The sequence below is a fragment of the Lepisosteus oculatus genome, chromosome 4, assembly GCF_040954835.1.
Source record: "Lepisosteus oculatus isolate fLepOcu1 chromosome 4, fLepOcu1.hap2, whole genome shotgun sequence".
NCBI classification, from domain to species: Eukaryota; Metazoa; Chordata; class Actinopteri; order Semionotiformes; family Lepisosteidae; genus Lepisosteus; species Lepisosteus oculatus.
This window is the reverse complement of record NC_090699.1, coordinates 10185663-10201325: the sequence shown is the minus strand read 5'-3', so window position 1 is coordinate 10201325 and position 15663 is coordinate 10185663. Positions and strand designations below refer to the sequence as shown.

Genomic DNA, 15663 nt, shown 5'->3' with positions numbered 1-15663 from the left:
TTGCCGTTGATTTTCATGTAGTGCTATACATACACAATTGAGGTATCTTATACTTCCCTTTCGACGACCCAGCACCCTCTTTTCTTTTCCCAGTGCTACCTTATTAGCTTTTTTAAACAAATTATTACCGAAGTCTAAACAACTAGTGTTAATTCCTGTTATAATATTTCTGCAGTCAAAAAAAGCACACAAAAAAACAAAGTCATGGAAAAACTCACAAATTCCTTCTCAGCCTCCAAAGTTCGCCTCCCACCTGAACGCCATCCTGAACGCTCCCGGGCGCGACAGGAAGACTCCCTGTGGTGGGTGCGTCTGTTTAAGTGGGTGAGCGTGAGAATGTGATGGCGTTTGTCAGAGCCTGCTGAATGCTTGACAGGTTTTAAATCTCATCTGACAAATTCATTCTTCTTCCTACTGTGTCTGTCAGGTGACTAAGGACCTTCTGGGAAACGTAATTTCAGGCAAGAAAGCTCAATCTTGTTCAGACTTGCTGCCCTCCTCAACACCTTAACTAAGACCTTAGCTAAAAATTAAAGACACAAATTAACCTCATTTTGTGTAGATAATTCTTACGGACACCCTTAATATCTGCCAATTTAATGTCTACCAATTTCTTTCACGTCCAGCCATTTAATACAACCATGTGCAATACTTCAAATACTGTACAGCTGCTGTTAGAAGATCATACTGTAATCCCTGGGGTCTTTTTGAAATTAAGTAACATTTATTAAAACTGTGCTGGTACTGTTTTCACTTGTTACAGTAGTCCTGGTCAGTTCCCGTTTTCTAGTTCTCTGTGACCCAAATACACAGCCGAGATCAATTGTTTTAAGAAAAACTTATTATAGCCAACACAAAAATGTTGCAGTATGAAACTAAATTTGGAATGTCGCCAAAGTGCCGAACCACTTCTGCTCTGACCTGCAATGTCTGACATTTTGTCTGATGATGTTACATTTATGATAGCATTAATAATTGTACTACGTGAGACAATAGTTATCTTGCTGACTGATAAACGCCTTTAAAGCCTGATTGGTTTGTAGAGAAACAGAACGTAAAAACAAGTAACAAAACAAATGTTCAGTAACATGTCACATTTCCCAGTACATCCCTTAAAGGGGGCAGGATGTCTTGTAAGCTAAGGGAGAAGAGATGAGCCCTGGACATTCCCAGAGGTGGACAAAATAAAAAATGTGATCAGTCAAAAGCTGTTTACAGTCAGCCCAGTCTGAGTTTTGATTGCGTGTGTCACTGTGGTGTGATGTGGTCACTGCTATCCTTAAGGAATTTTTCTCTCTCAATGGGCCTGAGAGAAAGGCAGAAGTATTTGATCACTGTTATATATAAATGGGAAATTGCTTCACAAATTGTTTTAGAAAGAGCATAAGGGAGGACTTATTGTACCAGCTCAGAGTGAGGGATAGCCAGGACACTGGGTTGACACCCCTACTCTTACTGACAGTGTCCTGGGATCTGTACTGACCAGTCAGGACACCCCTACTCTTACTGACAGTGTCCTGGGATCTGGACTGACCAGTCAGGACACCCCTACTCTTACTGACAGTGTCCTGGGATCTGTACTGACCAGCAGTCAGGACACCCCTACTCTTACTGACAGTGTCCTGGGATCTGTACTGACCAGCAGTCAGGACACCCCTACTCTTACTGACAGTGTCCTGGGATCTGGACTGACCAGTCAGGACACCCCTACTCTTACTGATAGTGTCGTGGGATCTGTACTGACCAGTCAGGACACCCCTACTCTTACTGACAGTGTCCTGGGATCTGTACTGACCAGTCAGGACACCCCTACTCTTACTGACAGTGTCCTGGGATCTGTATGACCAGCAGTCAGGACACCCCTACTCTTACTGACAGTGTCCTGGGATCTGTATGACCAGCAGTCAGGACACCCCTACTCTTACTGACAGTGTCGTGGGATCTGTACTGACCAGTCAGGACACCCCTACTCTTACTGACAGTGTCCTGGGATCTGTACTGACCAGTCAGGACACCCCTACTCTTACTGACAGTGTCCTGGGATCTGTATGACCAGCAGTCAGGACACCCCTACTCTTACTGACAGTGTCGTGGGATCTGTACTGACCAGTCAGGACACCCCTACTCTTACTGACAGTGTCCTGGGATCTGTACTGACCAGCAGTCAGGACACCCCTACTCTTACTGACAGTGTCCTGGGATCTGTACCAATCAGCACTCAGGACACCAGGGTCAACACTCTTTTCTTATTGACGATGTCCTGGAATCTGAGATGACCAGAAGATGGGACACTAGAAACTTTCTTTGTTCGAAGGCCTTTGTTAGTGAGCACGATTTTGGGTGTCCTTACTAACCATTTCTTGCAATAAGCAAGTCAGTACCACTGTACAGTGAAACATGTTTATTAAATCAAAGGAGCTTGTTCGGATATTTAATTGCTTTTCTCCAATATTATGTAAGTAACATGTTGTAAATTACCATCAGGATAATTAATCACAACAGTTTTCTTTAACACATAACTGAAATTTTGGTACATTATGGAATTAACAGTACTGTACTAATACATACTGCAACCTTGTGACTGGTGTTATGTAATTATAATTGAAAATGCACAGTTGAAATTATACCCTGTAGTCTAGTTCATTTTGTTTGTGGTTTGCTGGATGCTAGAGAAAGGAAATGTCTAGCCTGCTCTGTGCTTTGAAGTACTAATTAACTGTGTTTCCTGCCCAACCAGAGGAAGGAAATTTGTACTGTGCAGAAGGTGGCTCATTGCACGAGGTAGTGATTATCTTTTGATTATTGAAGCCAGTCAAAATTTACAGTATATCTCAGATCAAGGCTTTCCACTGATCAGCTCCATTGCATTTCAGCTGTATAACCCAGTGCCCACGTGTTTTATACCTATCTAGCTTTGGCCTCCCAAGAAGACCTCTAAATCGAAATATTTTTATCACTTTCTTTTTTACTTTTGTTTTTTAAAGGCCAGCAGCCATACCACCCTGTGGTCCCCAACTGGCTACCCACAGAAGCTAAGCAGGGTTGAGCCTGGTCAGTACCTGGATGGGAGACTCCTGGGAAAGCTAAGGCTGCTGCTGGAAGAGGTTTTAGTGGGACCAGCAGGGAGCGCTCACCATGTGGTCTAATGCCCCGGTATAGTGACGGGACATTTCTTGATAAGAGCAGGGAGTTATCCTGGTGTTAGGACCACATTTCCCCCTTGGCTTTTACTGCGGCCTTCAAATTGTCCCCATGTATGATTGGCTGGCACTTGTCCTGTGATGGACTGGTACCTGTCAAAGGTGTACCCTGCCTTGCGCTCATTGCTTGCCAAGATAGGCTCTGGCTCTTCCTACGACCCTGCAGGGGAAAATGGATGGATAGATTAACATACCAAGGTAACCAGAAAAAAAGATTTGCCAGCCACCTCAAAACCTCAAGTATTATAAATATAAATAAGTATTAAGTCTGTTATGTATCATTCTTTTGCAGAGGGTATAATGCATAAAGTCATTCTCATTAAGTTCTAGACATAATCCACCTCTCCTAGTATCTCTCAAAAATGTCCTTCTGGAGTCTTAACTGAAAGGTTCATTTTTCCATTTCATAAATCTCTGAAACAATAACAATCCAATTTTCTTTAGGTGGGGGGGTCTCTTTGTAACCATTTACGTGTTATAGCTTTCTTACTTGCTGCCAAGAATACTTTTAGCATGTACTGTATTTTATCTCTTTCCACAACCTCATCAGGCAGATTACCCAGATACAGAACTGAACAAGACTTTGGAGTTTCTAAACGGAATATATCTTGAATCAGAGACCACACGTCTTCCCAATAAGATTGACTTCTTGGACATTGCCAAAATACATGGGAATGCCCTGTGTCTCTATTACCACAATCTCTCCAACATGGTTGTGGCAAACCAAGCCGTGATTATTTCATTTTTGGGGTTATGAAGGATCGAGTTAAATTTTTCCAGCAAAATTCCCTGATCTGTTTTTCCAATTTGAAATTTTTAATACTTTTAAACCAAATTATTTATGTAAATGCAGGTAAGGAATCTAATTAAACATATTGAAATCTGGTTTCGGTCACCAATAATATATTGGACAAAAGAAACTGAGGAAGCAAAAGCATTACTAGATTGAAATGCTCCTGTTTTCTGTTCGCTACCGGGGCGCACACAACACTCTTGACATATCATCATATTGAGTTGCCCCCCGGAGTCGTTGTCAGAGCACCACCTTACCACATCCCAGAGGCTAAATGTTCGGAGGCACACCAGGAGGTGGAAAAGATGCTGGATCGAGATGTCAGAGGACAACAGCCCCTGGTCCAGCCCCATTGTCTAGTGCCTGTCATGCCCTCCACATCTAGAGGGCGTTCCTGCTCTGTCCTGTTCCTAGTTTCCCTGTGTTTTACATGTTCTTCCGTTGTGTCTTGTTGTCTTGGGCTTTATATTTTCAGGTCTCCCTAGCCTCCTCGCTCGGTATCGGGATCAGCTGTTGAAAGGCTCGCCTCACCAGGTCGCCCCACTTCTGCTACCTGAGGGCTCATGTCTCGTTTCGACTCCACCCATTACCTTTAGCCCGGACCGAACCCTCTCGTTCACTCCTCTGCTTCCGCTACGCATAGGGTCCTACTGCCTTGCCGGTCTCTCTCCACAGCTAGCCCCCAGCTTCCGTGATGGAATGCCGAGCCTGCACTGGACCTGGCCACCCTGGCTTCTGTTCCTTGTCTCCCTTTTCTTCTTTCCTGGCTTTTGTTTTTCTGGCCTACCCGACTTCTGGTTCCTTGTCTCCCTGGTTTTGTTCTTGTTGCTCGTCCCCCTGTTCTGTCAGGGTTAATTTTTGTGTGTGATTTTTTTTTTATTTTCCATGTTTTGTCCGCCCAGGCTCCCACGCCTGCTGTCTCCCCGTCCCAGCTCCCACGCCTGCTGTCTCCCTGGTCTGGGCTTCCCCTGGTCTCCCGATTTTTTTGTGTGTGTCATTTTTATGTGTTGTGTTTGTTCCCCTGTTTCGTCAGGGCTTATCTTTTGTTGTGCGCGCTTTGTTTCTGTACGTGTTTTGTCTGTTGTTTTTTTTGTCTCGCTCCCCCGGAGCCCTACCCGGTCCCCCCTTACTCTACTCAATTAAGGTTTTTACCCCAGAGGAGGGGGTAGCTCTCAGCTTTGGACTCCCAGAGGTTTCCTTTCAGTTAAATTAGGTTTTTCCTCCCCCCAGTGCTGTGCAGCTCATTTATTTTGGGTGTCAGGAGCCGTCCTTGAAGGGAGGGGCACTGTCACGCCCTCCACATCTAGAAGGTGCTCAGGCTCTGTCCTGTTCCTAGTTTCCCTGTGCTTTACTTGTTCTTCTGGTATGTCTTGTGTCTGGGGCTTTATAGTTACAGGTCTCCCTAGCCTCCTCGCTCGGCATTGGGATCGGTGGTCGAGAGGCCCGCCTCACCAGGTCGCCCCATGTCCACTACCTGAGGGCTCATGTCTCGTTCCCACTCCACCCATTACCTTGAGCCCGGATGAACCCTCTCGTTTGCTCTGTTCCTACCGCCACGCATAGGTCCTCATAGGTCCTCCCATCTCGCCGGTCTCTCTCCATGGCTAGTCCCTTCCGTGACAGTGCCGAAACTGGACAGAAACTGGAGGTTTTGCAACAGCTTCAGGAAGCTCAGTGAGGTGTCTCGATTGGTTAGTGAAAACTAACAAAGTAAAACACGGCTGTTTGGATGCAAAGCAATTTTCTGGGAAATCAGATGAGACAGCTTTATTGTATAGGAACAAGTAAAGGTCTATTCCATGCTGAAAATAGAACAAAAGGAAACACATCGTTTCGGCTGTGGAACCTTTTTCAGGTGTACACCCTGTGTTTTCTCTCTTCTCTTTTCAGAAGGGAATGAACCTGTTACTTGTTCCTTTGCAGCCTACGCATGCCGACGCAGCTCCCCACCTTATTGTATAGTGTATAGTTCTCTCACAAAATAAGACTTGAAGCCTTCACAACAATTTCATTTTACTTTGTTTCTGCATTAATCACTGGAAACAGCGATTTCTCTCGTTTTTTCGAACTTCTTTAAAAAACACCCAATTATAGTTAAAATAAGCTTAGAAACATAAGGAACAGTAACAGTTAATCATCTTCTGAAAGGAAAAACACATTATTTCCTGTAAAGTAGCACTTTTCTTTTCAGGGGACAGTGTTGGCTGAATTCCTGTCTAAACAAACTTTTCAAATAAGGAATGTGGGTTTATTTGCCTTCAGGGAAACCTTTGCCTGTTTAAAGTTTCTTTTGTGTGTGCGGAGCAGAGATCTGGCTTCTACATGCACAGAACCTCAAGGCCTGATGCAGGAAATTATAATGCAACAACTTAAAATGGGTCTTATGGGGTAAACAACCCATCACTAGAAGTTTTGCTTTCTGCCATTTCTGCTTAATCACTAGAGGTGCTCTTCATAGTTAAATAAGAAGGCTTCCTCAACAGGTAAGCAGATTGCAAACCAACATTACAAAGGTAATGGTTCTAGAAGCTCCCGTTTTCTCTAGCATAATCTAGAGATAAAACATTAGAGTAAATTTTGTTACCTATAGGAATTTCAGCAAAAAATTGGTACGGCCAGCAGCTATCTCACTCTGCAGCTCACAACTGGTAACCCACTGAAGCTCAGCAGGTGTGCGCCTGGTCAGTACCTGGATGGGAGACCTCCTGGGGAAAAACTAAGGTTGCTGCTGAAAGAGTTGTTGGTGGGGCCACCAGGGGGTGCTCACCCTGCGGTCCATGTGGGTCCTAATGCCCCAGTATGGTGATGGAGACACTATACTGTAAACAGGCACCGTCCGTCGGATGAGAGGTAAAACCGAGGTCCTGACCCTCTGTGGTCATTAAAAATCCCAGGGCATTTCTCGAAAAGAAAAGGGGTGTTACCCCGGTGTCCTGGCTAAATTTCCCATTGGTCCGTATCAATCATGGCCTCCTAATAATCCCCCTCTATAAATTGGCTTCATTACTCTGCTCTCCTCCCCACTGATAGCTGATGTGTGGTGAGCGGTCTGGCGCACTATGGCTGCTGTCCATCATCCAGGTGGATGCTGCACATTGGTGGTGGTGGAGGGGGTCCCCATTACCTGTAAAGTGCTTTGAGTGGAGTGTCCAGAAAAGTGCTGTAAGTGTAAGCAATTATTATTCTTAAAAAGACAGATTGACAAGGAGTCTGGAGGTCTGCCAAGCTGTGTGACCCCCCCTCCCTGCTGGAGGTCTGCAGAGCAATTACAGATTAACAGTGTATCGATCTGGTGGGTATTTATTTGAAGTGAGCCTGAATCTGCACACACTTGATATCTCACTGACAGGATGGCTGGGGTCTGGCTCAGTCTTGTCCTACTGGCATCTTTCTTCGGGCTCTCTCTGGGCGAACCCTTGTGAGTGTGGATTTCTGTGCAACCTTGGCTCTCTGTTCGTAAGCTTTTTATAACGCTTAATATCTTGGCTGCAGATTCTGGACTGTGGACTGTAGGGCTACCTTTGTCATAGTTTATATTTGCAGACTCTACTGCTTCAAGTTTGTGTTTTCATAAGCGTGTCAGAGTCTTGTGTAATGGGATTTCAGAAGTTCAGTCAAACCCAAATGTGGGTAGAGAAAAGATGTGTTTCAGACAGAGAGTTTTTTCGTGGGGTAACACAGCTGGCTGAGAATGACAGCTGTCTGTAAGGAGGGGGCTGTTTCTACATCCCTTTAATGAGTGGTAGAGTTAGGGAGCTGAATGGGTTGAAGGGAGAGATGTGAAACACATCCCTTAAAATAGAGTTTTTTTCTCTTTGCAGGTACATACTGATGGCTCCAAACCTCTTTCGCCTGGATAGTCCTGAAAATGTGTTCCTTGAGGCACAGGGCACCAGCGATACAATTCATGTGACAATCAAGGCTCTTATGTTCCCTGGCCGACAAAGTCTAAGCGAGACAACTGTGGAATTGAATTCAGCCAACAAACATCAGGCGCTCAAGGCTTTAAAAGTAAGATCAATGTACACTTGCTTCCTCTCAATGTTCATTTGGCATTTCATATCTTTGGCATCTGCCATGGAAACATGTGTAAATGTAAAACACGCCTGTCTCCAGTATCTGATTAAGCAGTTTTAATGATTACAAGCTAATCTTACAGATTGTGAATGTCTCATTGGATTCAAATACATGTCTTTTAGAAACGGGTATGTAGTATGTAGAAACAACTCTTATTTCATGTAGAATGAAATGATATGAAGTATTTCTAAGTAATATGTTTGTGTTCCTGGATCAAACAGCCTGTTACCTGTAACAGGAATGTAGTGAAAGAGGCCCCTCCCTGTGTACCCAGCCACAGGATGACCTAGAGGTCTTTGTGTGTGAGCAAGTGAGGGAGATGAGCTTATCTTTTGGATACGAATCTTTCCCAGGAGTGTCCAGATCCAATACCAATACTCCTTTAAGATGAATGTTTACTGCTGGTGCCTGGATGTCCAGCAGAGGGACATAGAGATAATCCTAAAAGTCACAGCGCATGGTCAGTCATCCAACAAGATGACCAACCAATCAGGGACCTGCAGGGTGTGGGTACCCACTCCACCCTGTACTTCTTGACCAATCAGCAACTATATTTTCCCCAGTTAAAAAAGCGATGCATCACCCCCGCTGTCTGCTGAACTAACCTGGCTGACTGCCAACAGAATCATGTGGCTGCCACACTTGTTGTCCGAACCTTGGGACTTAAACCTTTCCAGAAGCTCCGAGACAGGGGATGAGCCCGTACATAAAGATAGAATTCTGCCTGAAGTCTAGTCTGAAGTGGGACCTTACAACCAGCTAGCTACCACTTGATCATCTGAGCAATACAGGTGGACTTTTTGCCAACAAACCTGAATTGTGCATTATTCAACAGTAGCTGCTGGGCCCGGAGTAAACCTTCTCCCCTTTTTTGCGTTCCTCGCCCCAAATGAGTCCCCACCCTGCATACCTCTAAATGATTTAACTTATTTGGAGCATCTTAACAGGACTTCAGGTGCTGCTTGTCACAAATGGCACGTGAGGACGCTGGCATCACCACATGCCCACGCGCACTCCGCACCGCACATACTGTACTTGGGCACCGATTGACACCACGCTCCTCTCTCCTCAATCCGTCCCTGCTCGCCAGTGAGACGTTTTCTCAGCTAGAGCCACTCAACCCTTCGATCCTGATTTTCTCTCGACCTTTTGAGAACGACCTTGTCTGACGATGTGGATACCGCCGCTTCGTTTTTGGATTTTCGTCCAACCACCTCTCCGGCCACGCACAGGGTCCAGCTCTCGACCTATGTTTGGGCACTACGGACACTACTGATCTGAAAAGACTTGTTAGACCTGCTGCACTGCTTGAAGTATAATTCATACTCTTGTCTGAACGTGTCTGAACTAAATTTCCTGGAAAACGTAGGGGAATGACCTGCCATCTGCACTCACTTGACCAATTGGTTTGGTGCCTGAGAATAGCAGGTCATTCCCCGCAGCTTTTAGGGAAATGGAAAGTCTTGTCTGAACTACATCTTGCCTGAAGCTCCTACCTTCTCACAAGGAGTCACTTTTTTATTAGCAATCATACAAAAACACTAGTTATTCTGCTTATGTTTATCAAAATAAAAAATACCTTTAAGTAGAGTACAGTATGGAAGCAGTCTTTGAAATGGAGGCCACAAGTGAATCCAGATATCTTCAACCCCAAGGAGCTCAGGGAACTGACTTTCCTATCCCTGTCATTGCAATGCTTTTTTTTCTTCTAGATCCCCTCTAAAAATCTTCAAAGGGATACCAATCAATATGCTTATCTGTCAGCCGATTTTAAAGGAAACATAGTAGAATCTGTTGTATTGTTGTCCTTCCAATCTGGGTACGTCTTTGTGCAGACAGACAAACCCATATACAACCCCACTGACACAGGTAAGTTCTGTTCGTTTCCATCCGAATTTAATAATAAAAACTCACTTTCATTCAAGTAATGCAATGATCAAAGTAATACTAGGTCCTAACATTTATAAAGGGCTTTTCATCTCGAAGGTTCCCAAAACTCTTTAACATGAAGGTGAACTTCTGTCTCTTTCTGCTGCAGTGATGTACAGAGCCTTTGTCACCTCAACAGCAGCCACTGCCATCGATAGTTCAGTGACCATCGAGTTTAAGGTGAGGAGTTCAGCAGAGATCTCAAAACATGCAGAAAAAGAAAAAGACGATTTGGATAATCCTGGACATTTAGCACAGTGTCGAATGATTAAGACAGCCTAGTGTTCATTAAACCAAAATGTGTGGTCTAACAGGTGCCAGGCAGAAACTGAGTGCCACTTCTGGGAGAGGTTAAAGGTCATAACTAGGCTAAAGACACAGATGACCTTCTATCCTGAGGAGGGAGAATATATTGCAAGATACATGCTAGTAAAGCTCTTCAGAAAATGATAGACATTTTTTAATCTTTTCAGATCACTAATTACTTTTGGGAGAATAGGAAACATATTCTAACTCCTCTTAAATATCAGTTTGTGTTTTTACTCCACTTATTGCTATATAAGATAAGGCCACTTTATTAGCCCTATACAATCTCTTGCATTTGGAATTTGTCTTTTCGCAGACCCCAGCTTGCTCTCCATGAGACACACAGACAGGGAGAGAAGCTGGGGGTCAGAGCGCAGGGTCAGCCATTTATACAGCACCCCTAGAGCAGTTAGGGTTAAGGGCCTTGCTCAGGGGCCCAATGGAATAGGATTCCTCTGCCTGCCACAGGATTTGAACCGACAGCCTTCCAGCCACAGAGCCACTGCTCTGCCCTTTCATTATTATTTTGTTTAAAGATAAGATCGCTTTTAAGATAAGATCACTTATCATATGGCGGGTAACAGTGGAGTACCCAAAGCTGCTATAGAGATTCTGATTTTGTCTCCTGATTTTGATCACAGAATCCTCAAGGCATTGTGATTAACTCAGTGCTTCATGGGAATGTTAAGAACGGAATTCTCACAACAAACTACAAACTGCCAGAGGTGGTCAAGTAAGTCGTAATTTGGAACTATAATGGATTTCTTTAAAAAGATAAATCTTTGCACAAGTAACTTGTAACTGTAACGGATTACTCTACAAAAGTCATGTCCCTTATGCAACTAAACTTGTAATTATAAAGGATTACCCTATAAAACTCAGTTTAACATATTGAAATTGTAACTGTAATGATACATTTTTAACTGCAATCTGAAGAAAAAATCAGAGATTGGCACAAGAAGTTTGTCTGAATGTTGGTGTTGTTTTGTCTTTGTTTCAGTGAGGGGATCTGGCAGCTGACAGCACAATTGGATACACAAAGCACGTTTATTACTGAATTCCAAGTCAAAGAACATGGTAAGGGGATTCTGACTCCCAGTATGTTGGGCATTTGCAACCCAGACATTTTACAAGAATGCAGTTGGAGCCCTGTCATCCAGACATCATCAGTCTGAGTGCAGGTGATATCATCACTACTATACCTGTAGTGATTAGGATTGTCTAAGTGGCAGCATCTTTAACTGGTCAGGTTTAAGCAGTCTTTGACTCTTGCAATTCCCAGTTTTCTCTTTCTTGAGGCCCTTAGTAGTCCCCGAAGGCTGGTGGATCTCCAAGTTGTTCTCCTAACTCAGCTCTTAATAAGTTCAACTAGTCGTTTTTTGGGGCTTACCTGGACCAGTTTAACTGCTCCTCCAAGACCTTTACGTGCTACTGCTTAGCATACCCACAGATACATCAGATCTCCAGGACTAGACCTAATCCTTCAGGTTACAGTGTTGTAATCAGGTAGCAAACAACCATTAAAATAAAAATCTTTTAAACAGTGCGTAAGGAATTCACATATCTTCCTTTGAGTCAGCAGCACCTGAAGAACAGGGAGAGGCTGTTATGATGGTCCAATTACCACAATAATGAACCAATTCAGGTTCTTCCCACTGGATTAATATCCTGTACAGATACTGGTTCCCCAGGACCAGGATTGGGGTCCCCACTTTTAGTTGGAACTTTACTGGACATTTTGACACTGTGAAAAATTAGGGTAGTTTCTTAGATGGCTGAGAGCGTGTCAGGTTCCTTCACAGTCTGAAAGTCCTAATAAGAAAAACAAATTGGCATTTGCAAATAATCGTAACATCTGATATCAAACTGATCTCGCCACTTCTCTTCTCAGCAGAGATTAACAGAAGGCAAAAATCTACACAGCACAAAAGTTGTTACCTGCAAGCTAAAACACATATTGTACAGACAGGAAGTCTGGTCGTTTCTTGGACTTGTGGGAAAGTCTAATGCCTTCTGCACAAATGAATAAGACACCGCTGCTTGTTTTCAGTGCTGCCACCCTTTGAAGTGATTCTGAACCCCAGAAAGAAGTTCTTCCATATTGATGACAAGAGTCTTGTGGTAGAAATCAGTGCCAGGTGAGTACAGATGACTGCAGTCTGGTCTAGTACATCCACAATCCAGGGTAGAGATCAACCTTTTTTGATACATTATTACTTCTTCTCTTCAGTCAGTGTAGAAGATACAGAGTGTATGCATGCTTGTATATATGGCTATTGTTATTCTCACTCACTCACAACAGACTGCTAGAAGATGAGTCCAGGCAACCATGATGACCAATGTTTCTGCTGCTCCACCTGTCAATCAGTTTAGGACCATAACAACGTGGTAGGAAATCTGTCCTACCTGTCCTCTTTTAAATCAGTACCTACGGGACATTTAAGACGTGTCTTCTCGTTCATAGCCTCTCAGTCTTAGAGAGTCCTGCCTCCAGTTGTCTGGTTTCTCGTTCATCTCTTCTCGGCTATGGGTCTCACTTGTGTTGTGACTTTGCTTTGGATATTCTCTGCACTCAACTTGGTTATTTTCTGGCTTTGGTCTCTTGTGCTTTGGTTACACTCCTGGATATCCTTTGTGTATTCCCACCTCTACTGGCTATGAACTCTTTTCTGACTACGGTTTTGAATCGGGCATTCAGTCAATCTCTGAAACTTCTCCTCTCACCTTAAGGTGCTGCTCTCAGCATTTATTACATCTACCGTTTCAACAATATTAGGCATGCCATCAGTTTTTTCCCTTATTCTTCATTTGGTACTATTTCTTTCAGTTTGTCATTCATTTACTGTCACCATTGTAGTCCCTCCCCCTTAAGCTCCGGCTCTTTCACTTCCATGTTGATTTTGTGCACCTGCCCCCTGTTCCTGCCTCCCTACGTAAGCCAGACGCCCACTCTCTTCCGGGCTGTGCATTGGTTCCTGTGCCAAGCGAGTCCGGGATCTGGAGCGTCTGGTCCCTTTCACCCTTTTCCCCCTCGACCCTCCACTGGATGCTGCTCCGATTTTTAATCCTGTTGGTCCTCGTCTTTTTGCCTCCTCTTGGATTTCCCATTGGACTCTGTTTAGGATTGTTTGCCCCGGACTCACCCCCCTGAACACCTGCGCACCATGGACACACCCCCTGTTTTCATTTCTGACTCCTGCATGCCCTTTTCCCCGTGTTTTCCTCACTCATCCCCGGATTGTGTCTTCTGCATAGGGTCCGGAAAGAACACTTTCGTTACATTTACAACACTTTAACAAAATTTAAAAATTCAGTGGAATGTGAGTAAATCTAAAGCAGTATGTCAGACCTCCCTTCTAAATTCCTCGGTTTGATCTGTACACAAGACAGGAGAAATCACATGTCCAGCACACACTGCGCATCTCAGCCTATCGTCTGTTCTACAAAAAGCGGATAGAGATCAATCATTGAAATGTATGGAACTCCAGTATGTTTCCTATCATTTTCCACATTTGATTGTTACATGTATGACAGATAAGACCGATATGACAGATGTATGACAAGAACCAAATGCATAAGCTGTTTTTTTTCACTACAACTTTCCCTTGTATTGCAACTACAGTATTTGTACCAATTACCCACATCATTTTATGTGAATCCACATTCTTCAGTCTCAAAGACCTTAAATGGTTTACTTTGGAAATAGCTTCAAAAGCACATCTGATATTGATATGGGATGTCAGCAATACTGATATCAGCAATGTGCTTGCTGTGGGTTTAGTGGATATCAAACTTAATTACTGGTTATTCTAGTTATGTGTATGGAGAGGAGGTGAAGGGCTCAGCCTACGTGGTGTTTGGTTATGAAGACCTTCAGAGAAAACGTCACACCTTCTCTTCCTCACTGCAGAGAGTGGAGGTACGTTTTCACAGTTCTTTGGTTCTGTGGTTTCCATTGTATTTAGTTCTCACTCTTCATATTTACATTGTACGTTACAAATAAGACCAGCTATGCATTCTTGACCTGTCAAGATGTCCAAGAGTTACTTTATTGATTGTTTGAGTAATTACATTCCCTTTTTAGGGCTTTAAAACTCCATAAAAGGCTCAAATTTAAAAGCAGATGATGTTCTTTTTTCTTAAGTGCTTATTTTGTTTTGTAGTTGTCTGTGATCCGATAATGGCCAAGGAATAGGGAATTATTCCACGGAAATAGGATAATGACAGGAGAAACAGCCAGATGTGATTCTTTTTTAGTAAGACATCACGGAACAAAATAACTGAAGCCTGTAAATATTATATATTCGAAAAAAACAATATTGAACCTTAAAATGCAAGGGTTAAATATTGCAGAAGGCAAGTTTGAAAGGAACTGTTAATCAATGGAAGTGTAAATGCTTTGGAGCTGGTGATGCTAATGTCAACATACTGTTACCAGCAGCATATTTTGTATTCTAAAGGTACACACGCATCTCGTAAGGCTCAGAAAAAAAACAATTTTAGTTCCTCAAATACTTGAAGACCTTCTGTGGCCTTTTCCACCCAACAGGTGGAACAGCTGTAAATGTACCCAGCTCCTGCAATGGACTGATCAGATCACATAGATCACACACACACCAAGCAAAGACTGCAGGTGTTCATACCTACTGTTTGTAGAGTGCCAACTGGTAAATCAAAATAATCAACACCTTTTAATATAATGAGAATAAGTCTGTTTGCTTTACGGCAAGCAATCTGACCATTATTAAGGCTTCTGTGTAGAATGCAATGCATTCCTTTATTTTCTTTACTGCCACAGCAATTCATGTCTCATGAGACTATTTCATGCCTACTGTGATGCTCTGTTTATATGTACTGGAGCAGGAGGCACAGCTCCAGTGACTGCTGGAGTTCACCTTCGTACATTAGGTTTGTTGCCTGTGACTGGCCATCTTAGTAAGAGGAGAACTGGAGGACTCTCCCCCTTGCAAGTTGACAATACGAAACGCGTGCTCTTCTCACCGTCCCAGCTAGACACTGGTCCTGATATTTTATGGCTTCCAAGCATTTACAGTGCCATTTCCCAGATGGCAGGCTCAGTCATACGAGAAACCCAGGTCCTCCGATACAGGAGACTTTTCCATGAAGCATGGCTGTACTTTGCACAGCTCAGGATTCAGTTCCCCAGAGCCAAACAGCACTAATTGGGAATTCCACTTACACCAGAAGGCACACAGACAAATGAAGGCACAGAAGTTCGGATCAACCCCCATGCAGACACCAGAGACAAAATGGCGGAGTTTAAAGGCTTTATTACAGTGCAGAGAGACCACTCTCTTAGTGTAATACCATGGACAGAGTGTTCTCAGCTAAACAAAG

General features: G+C 43.6%; 1 protein-coding gene across 1 annotated transcript in view; it reads left to right on the top strand.

Annotated features, from left to right (window-relative positions):
- The first annotated feature begins 7335 nt into the window (after positions 1-7335).
- Positions 7336-15663, top strand: part of LOC102687466 (complement C3-like) — a 49088-nt gene continuing 40760 nt past the window's right edge. The window contains exons 1-8 of the mRNA XM_069188614.1: positions 7336-7411; positions 7815-8004; positions 9783-9939; positions 10109-10179; positions 10947-11038; positions 11306-11382; positions 12356-12443; positions 14119-14224. Coding sequence (XP_069044715.1) covers positions 7344-7411; positions 7815-8004; positions 9783-9939; positions 10109-10179; positions 10947-11038; positions 11306-11382; positions 12356-12443; positions 14119-14224 — 849 coding nt within the window. The 5' untranslated portion in view covers positions 7336-7343. The remainder of the gene's footprint in view (positions 7412-7814; positions 8005-9782; positions 9940-10108; positions 10180-10946; positions 11039-11305; positions 11383-12355; positions 12444-14118; positions 14225-15663) is intronic.